Below are 8,225 nucleotides of genomic sequence, written 5' to 3' on the forward strand. Positions count from 1 at the left end.
TGTTGAAAATGTTTAAAACATGAAATCATTCTTTTATGGACCAAAATATAATACTAAATATAATACAAATAATTATTCTTAACCAAAATGACAAAAGTGGCATAAAAACACACTGATTCATTTTTGACCCACTTATGGAAGAGTGTATGGTCCAGTCACTTGTGCATCTAAGGGTTAATCATCTCTTTTTTAAAGATTTATTCTGTCAGGCTTTCTTTTAGCTCTTATCTGTTCTTTACTCCAGATATAGTTTTGATGAATCATCTTATCAGATGTTCCAGATGATGAGGTTTTCTGTAGAAGAAATTAACAACTCTTCCACTCTCCTGCCAAACGTCTCACTGGGCTATGAGATCTTTAACCGTTGCTCAGACACACAGAATTTTCCCTCTGTCCTTGCTTTAATCGCTCAAAACGGATCTATTCCTGCGCCGAGATATTTCAACCACTATCAGCCTAAAATAATTGCTGTGACAGGGCCGCATGAAAGCACTAGATCAATCACAGTGTCACAGTTCTTCATGATGGACCTTATTCCAATGGTAAAATTATTCCTTTAATTTCGTCTTCTCAGATTAACTAAATTATATTTTGTGTCGATTTTAAATTCACTTTATTTTTATTCTTTTAAATTGTAGGTAAACTATGGAGCGTCAAATTACGATCTGAGCAACAAAAAGTTGTACCCATCTTTTTTAAGAACGGTGCCTAACAACAAAGTCCTGGTGGAGATCATTATCCGCATCATCAAATGGTTCGGATGGAACTGGGTTGCCTTTATCGGCAGCCACGACGATTACAGCCGCGATGGCCTAAAATTGTTCACACAAGAACTCAGAGATTATAACATCTGTTTGGCCTATCAAGAAATACTAGAACAAGATTCTAATTACCAGTCAACATTGCAAACATTAGAAAAACTCAACGTGAAAGTCATAGTGGTTTTTTCATCGGTTGATGTGGCAAAAAATATTATAAAAGCTGCTATAAAGAACAACATCAGAAATAAAGTCTGGATCGCTGGTGAAGGTTGGTCTATGAACAAACAGATTCCAAATGAGCCGGGAATTCAGAACATTGGTAACGTTTTTGGCATCACAGAAAAGAAAATGTCCTTTCCTGGATTCAATCAGTTCATCTACAGCTCACGGACGAACGGCGATGGTAAACACTCCATGAAGGGCAAAAACCAGCCTCCCCAGACACAAAAAAGAATGTGCAACCAAGTCTGTAATAACTGCACCTATATCGATTCAGAGAACATTATAAACGAAAATCCTACATTTTCTTTTCCTATTTATGCTGCAATCTACACCATGGCACATGCATTACACAATGTTCTGCAATGCGACGAAAATGGTTGCAACAGGAACATGTCGGTTTACCCTTTTATGGTATGTTGGTTTAATAGAACAATGCAATTCATAATGACCAAAAGTGTTTGAACACTCACACTTCACAGGCATTATTACATCTATAACAGCCTCCACTTTTATAGTATGGTCTCTTTGTGGGAATTTCTGCCTATAGTCAAAGAGAGTCAAACTTTGCTTTAAAAATTTAGACTCACAATCAAGGTTTTAATTAATCCCAAAGGTTGTTCAGTGGCATTGAGGTCAGGGCACTTTGCTTCCTTGAGTTCATTCACACTAAAGTCATCGAACTATGTCTGTATGGGCTTTGCTTTGTATACAGGGGCACAGTCATGCTGGAACCATGAAAGGCCCCTCCACAAGCCATTGCGACAAAGTAAGAAGCACATTTATTTTATGTAACTGATTCAAAATAAGATTAGATTAGATTTTAGATTAGAATCAACTTTATTGTCATTACGCATGTACAAGTACAAGGCAACGAAATGCAGTTTAGCATCTAACCAGAAGTGAAATAAGCAGCAAGTGCAAAATGTACAGTATCTATGGTAAACATTATTTACAGGATACGGGCAGTGGTATGGACAAGATATACAGGTGAATATATTATTGCATGTACTATAAACATGATATACAGATGGGAGTGCTATAGACATAATATATAGATTGAGGTGCTATGAACATAATAGAAGGATGTATACAGTATAGGTGTAAATTGTGAACATATTTTACCATGGTATGTACAAATGATATATTATACTATGCAGAAAAAGGATTGTAGTGCAACCTTTAACCAGGAGAAGAGATGTGGGGGGTTATTGGGGAACAGAGTTCAGTAAGGAGACAGCTCTGGGGAAAAAGCTGTTCCTCAATCTGCTGGTCTTGTTCCGGAGGCTTCTAAAGCGCCTGCCGGAGGGTTCCTTAAGAATGCTGCAAGCTCGACGCAGACAGCATTTCCTCTGGTCGTCCTCAATGGGTGGAAGTGGAGTCCCTGTGATGCGCTGGGCCGTTTTCACCACTCGCTGCAGTGCCTTGCGGTTTGCAACAGTGCAGTTCCCATACTAGACTGTGATACAGCTGGTCAGGACACTTTCAATCGCACAGCGGTAAAAGTTCACCAGAATGACCGAAGATGGGTGGTGTTTCTTAGTTGTCCTCTGGAAGAAGAGGCGCTGGTGAGCCTTCTTGGCCAGGCTGGAGGTGTTGGTGATCCAGGACAGGTCCTCCGATATGTGGGTCCCCAGGAACTTGAAGCTATCCCGTCGATGTGCATTAAATTAAATTGATTAAAAGCAAACATCTAAATTAACAACAAGGGTGTCCACACTCTTTTGGTCATATGATGTATTATTAATTATTTGGTGTATCCTGTGCAAACCATTTTGTCCAACATACCGTTTTGCCTTTCGTTCTGTAGCTATTGAAGGAAATGAAGAAGCTGAATTTTACCCTTAATGGTCGCCAAGTTATGTACGATAACAAAGGAGATACACTTGTCGCTTATGATGTCGTCTACTGGTCTCTCGGAACCGGTTCTTCAGTCAAGAGAATTGGTTCATACACCACTTACCCGAAAATCTCATTCTCCATCAACAACTCCCTGATAGGATGGGATAGGAATGCATCTGTAAGTGAAGCAGCTATTTATTGTGTTCAGCATTATAATGATGCCGTTGATGACGGACATCTCATCTTTGTAAGGTACCTTTTGGAAACTGCTCTGCTCAGTGTCAGAAGGGATTCCAAAGGCAGAGGGACAACAATCACGCTTGCTGTTTTCAATGCAAGATCTGCCAAAGGAACACCTATGTCAACTATACGCGTAAGTATTCTGACTTTTGAATTCTGAATAAAGAGTTTGGATTGTAGATCTAGGCCTGTATTCATGTAGCATTATGGTAAATAAGTAATTAATGTCAAACCTTAATGTTTGAGAAGATCTGATTTGCAGTCGGCGTTCAAGTTCACCCCAAACCACATCCTGTTTGCCACAGGTTGTGCAAATATACACCAATCAGCCACAACATTAGAAAAACATTGTCCATTTTATCAGCTCCTCTTACCACATAGGAGCACTTTGAAGTTCTACAATTACTGACTGTAGTCCATCTGTTTCTCTACGTGCTTTGTTACCCCCCTTTCATGCTGTTCTTAATGGTCAGGACAATGGTCACCACAAAGCAGGTATTATTTAGGTGGTGGATCATTCTCAGCACTGCAGTGACACTGACATGGTGGTGGTGTGTTGGTCTGTTGTGCTGGTATGAGTGATCAGAAACAGCACTGCTGCTGGAGTTTTCAAATACCGTGTCCACTCACTATCCACTCTATTAGACACTCCTACCTAGTTGGTCCACCTTGTAGATGTAAAGTCAGAGACGATCGCTCATCTGTTGCTGCAGTTTGAGTTGGTCATCTTCTAGACCTGCCCACGGGGCGCTGTTGGCGGACTATTCTCAGTCCAGCAGTGACAGTGAGGTGTTTAAAAACTCTATCAGCGCTACTACCAGCATAACACACACTAACACACCACCACCATGTCGGTGTCACTGCAGTGCTGAGAATGATCCACCACCTAAATAATACCTACTCTGTAGTGGTCCTGTAGGGGTCCTGACCATTGACAAACAGCATGAAAGGGGGCTTTAATGCCCAAATACCTTGTCTAATACTCTTTGTGTTGGGTTTACTATGATTAATGGTGTACCTTATTTATGGATTGATTTCAGAAAACCCCTACGCTTGTGTTGCATGTAATGCAGATGAATGGTCAGAACAGGGAAGCACATCCTGCAAGAAGCGCTCTATCCTGTATCTGCATTATACAAACCCTCTTTCTTTAGTAATTCTGGCATTTTCTGTATTGTTTATCGTTCTATGTATTGCAATCACTATCCTGTTCTTATACAGTATTAACACACCAGTGGTAAAATCTGCCGGTGGCAATATGTGTTTCATCATGTTAGCTTCTCTGGCTATGTCCTCCATAAGCGTGTTCTTTTTCTTTGAACAACCAACAATGATCAGTTGCATCTTTAGGAATGTTATGTTTTATGTTTTCTACACTATTAGCATCTCCTGTCTGGCTGTGCGTTCCTTTCAAATCGTCTGCATCTTCAAAATGGCTGCGAAGTTTCCCAAAATTTACAGATTGTGGGTGCAGCACAACGGCCAGTGGCTTGTCATCGCAATGTTTCCTTTTTTTCAACTAATGATTTTGGTTCTGTGGGTGATTCTAAAAACTCCTGATTCTTCCACAAATACAGAATTTTATTATGATGCGATTATCCTTGGCTGTTCAACAGGGCATTTTGGGTTTAAATGTGTAAGTGTGTTCTTTACTTGGTCCCTCAGTGTCCTGTGTTTTTCTTTCTCCTACATGGGAACCGATCTACCCAAAAACTACAACGAAGCCAAATCTATAACATTCAGCATGCTTTTGTTTTATATAAGCTGGTCGTTTTACTTCACGGCAAACATGATATCTGCAGACCCACACGTCCAGCTTCTCAATGCAGTGGCACAGCTGTTCAGCCTGTATGGTATCCTAATGAGTTACTTTATTCCAAAGTCTTACGTTATTGTATTTCAACCGAAAAAGAACACACAGGCATACTTTCAGACATCAATTCAGACTTACACCCAAACCATGAGTAGAATGTAAACTGTACTTTTATTGGGGTGTCTTTATGTCAGATTATCAACATGTTACTCATTGATTCTTTATCTGCTGATTTTGTATTAGACCTTTAACCTATAATTGTAGATATACACCAATCAGCCATAACATTAAAACCACCTCCTTGTTTCTACACTCACTGTCCATTTTATCAGCTCCACTTATCATAAAGAAGCACTTTGTAGTTCTACAATTACTGACTGTAGTCCATCTGTTTCTGTACATGCTTTGTTAGCCCCCTTTCATGCTGTTCTTCAATGGTCAGGACTCTCCCAGGACCACTACAGAGTAGGTATTATTTAGGTGGTGGATCATTCTCAGTACTGCAGTGACACTGACATGGTGGTGGTGTGTTAGTGTGTGTTGTGTTGGTATGAGTGGATCAGACACATCAATGCTGATGGAGTTTTTAAACACCTCACTGTCACTGCTGGACTGAGAATAGTCCACCAACCAAAAATATCAGTGTGACCACTGATGAAATTCTAAAAGATGACCAACTCAAAGAGCAGCAATAGATGAGCGATCGTCTCTGACTTTACATCTACAAGGTGGACCAACTAGGTAGGAGTGTCTAATAGAGTGGACACTGAGTGGACACGGTATTTAAAAACTCCAGCAGCGCAGCTTTGTCTGATCCACTTATACCAGCACAACACACACTAACATACTACCACCATGTCATTGTCACTGCAGTGCTGAGAATGATCCACCACCCAAATAATACCTGCCCTGTGGTGGTCCTGATGAACTACAGTCAGTGTGTGTAGAACTACAAAGTGCTTTTATATGGTAAGTGGAGCTGATAAAATGGACAGTGAGTGTAGAAACAAGGAGGTGGTTTTAATGTTATGGCTGATCAGTGTATATCCATATTGCCTGAATTCCTGGGACCATATGTAAAGCAAACCCAAAGCAAAGATTTGTATTTCTTTTGTGATCTTTTTGAAGTTTGTAAATGGAAACGATATAGAGAAAATAATTAGCATTTTACCTTATAAACTATTTTGTAAGTACAGTATGTGCTAATTATAAATCTACCTAAAGTTCATAAGGTAAATGATTAAATATAATTTTATAGGAATAGATGGAATAAAAGAAACTGTGTACAGTGAAATACAATTATGTATTTTTTTTTAAGAAATGTAGATGTGTTTTACAAATATATAATATACTGTATTCAGGCTTATATGGTGTGTTTATTAATCTTAATATCTTAATAAAATACAAATGTAGTTTATGAATCTGAATTTATCAGTTAGCCTATTATTCCATTAAGCAATTGTATTGATTTATTGAAATAAACATACAGTACATACTAGTTTTGTTGTGTTATTTTTTATACTCTGATTTTAAATAAATGCAACACCTTTATACACTATATGGCCAAAAATATGTGGGCACGTCTTCTAGTTACTGAGTTACAGTGTCTCAGCCACACCTATTCATGTGAGAGGTGTATAAAAGCAATTATATAAAATTAATTATATGCTTTATCTAATTATTTATTTTTGTTAATCTCAACTCAAAATAAAAAAAACAAATTCATCGGGGTATGCCAACACTGCAAAAAATACTTTCTTTCATGCATGAATTATAACAACATAAATCAAGATTTATTTTCCAAAATTGTTTAATTTTCCTTTCAGGCTAATAAAACTATTGAATTGCTTTTTTACATTTTAAATGTAATTAATTAAGAGTTATTCATGTGTTCACTCAGGTGGACAGCATGCATTTAGAGTTTCACTGAGAGTGATATTTCATTAAGCACTCAATGAAAAGAACAATAATTTTAGGAATAAATCAAGTAAAATACAAACTTTTTTAATGCATTTTTCTCCCTTTTAGCGCGTCCAATTTTATCACGCCTTGCTCCTATGTCGATCTCTGCTCTGACCGAGGAGATCGAAGCTAACCCACGCCCCCTCCGACACGTGGGCAGCAAGCTGTATGCATCTTATCACCCATACATTGACGAGTGTTGTGCCACCTAGCGTTGTGTACGGAGAGACACACCCTAAGAGCACTTTTTCCTTATCTCTGTGTAGACGCCTCTAATCAGCCAGCAGAGGTCGTAATTGCACCAGTCTGACAGAGAGAGACCTCGAATGGTACAAGAGACACAAAATTAAAAATATTAATTTAATACTATTAAAAATAGTGTGGTTTACAAAATAAATCCATTTTCACCAAAATATGGATTTACCGTAAAATACATTTGGTAGTTGAAATATCCCCAGAATGCATGATGTCTATTTTAGTGGACATGTGGTTAACTGTAATTTACTGCTTCAAAAAAATAAATATTTGTCGCTCAGGTGGCGCAGCGGTAAAAACACACACGCTGCAACCAGAGCTGGGATCTCAAATACATCGTATCGAATCTCGGCTGCCGGCTGAGATCTGAACGGCCACATGAACAACGATTGGCCTCTCTCTGGATATGGGTCTCTCTCTGTCAGACTGGTGCAATTACGACCTCTGCTGGCTGATTAGAGGCGCCTACACAGAGATGAGCAAAGAGTGCTCTTAGGGTGTGTCTCTTCGCACACAACCTTAGGTGGCACAACACTCATCAATGCTAAAGGGGGAGAAAACGGGGAAGAAAATCCCTTTAAAAAAAATCAATAAATAAAATAAATACATATTTGATCAACGCAATGATTGTATTGCTTCTTAGATGTTGCTTTTTGTGCTCAAATTTTATTTACCAGCAAAGATGCATTTCAGTAATAGCATTTTACAGAAATCCCCAAAGCAAATAAAGATTCTGACATTCAGTAAGCTATTTTGGTTTACCATATGATTTGTTGCACTTGCAACAAATTGGTTTTTTGGTAGCGTCCCCTTAAAAGGCTGTCATGCATCAATAACAGTAAAACCTTTTACATCACATTAAAACATTTTCATTTAAGAGGAGTTTGTAATATTGGCCATATAGTGAAGGGAAGGAGAAATTAAACATTTATTTAGTTATTTAATCTACCTCCAGTGCACATAATGTCTTATTTTGTACTTAAATATAAATGTAGACAAAAATGTATGTATTTATAGTGTTAACAAATATAGGTTTGAAAACTAAATAGAGGTAAACTATAATATCAGACCTTACTGACCAATTAGTTAGTAATTACATATTAATCATAGTTATTTTTAATGAAAAAAAATAA

At 38.1% G+C, this 8,225-nt stretch overlaps 1 protein-coding gene across 1 annotated transcript; it reads left to right on the forward strand.

Annotated features, from left to right (window-relative positions):
- The first annotated feature begins 239 nt into the window (after positions 1 to 239).
- LOC134317797 (taste receptor type 1 member 1-like) lies at positions 240 to 5,037 on the forward strand. The gene is made up of 5 exons (XM_062998528.1): positions 240 to 542; positions 639 to 1,394; positions 2,791 to 3,000; positions 3,075 to 3,195; positions 4,103 to 5,037. Exons 1-5 carry the CDS (start codon positions 273 to 275, stop codon positions 5,035 to 5,037), a joined length of 2,292 nt encoding a protein of 763 aa, XP_062854598.1. The 5' UTR covers positions 240 to 272.
- Positions 5,038 to 8,225: the final 3,188 nt, after the last annotated feature.

The sequence above is a fragment of the Trichomycterus rosablanca genome, chromosome 7, assembly GCF_030014385.1.
Source record: "Trichomycterus rosablanca isolate fTriRos1 chromosome 7, fTriRos1.hap1, whole genome shotgun sequence".
Lineage (NCBI taxonomy): Eukaryota > Metazoa > Chordata > Actinopteri > Siluriformes > Trichomycteridae > Trichomycterus > Trichomycterus rosablanca.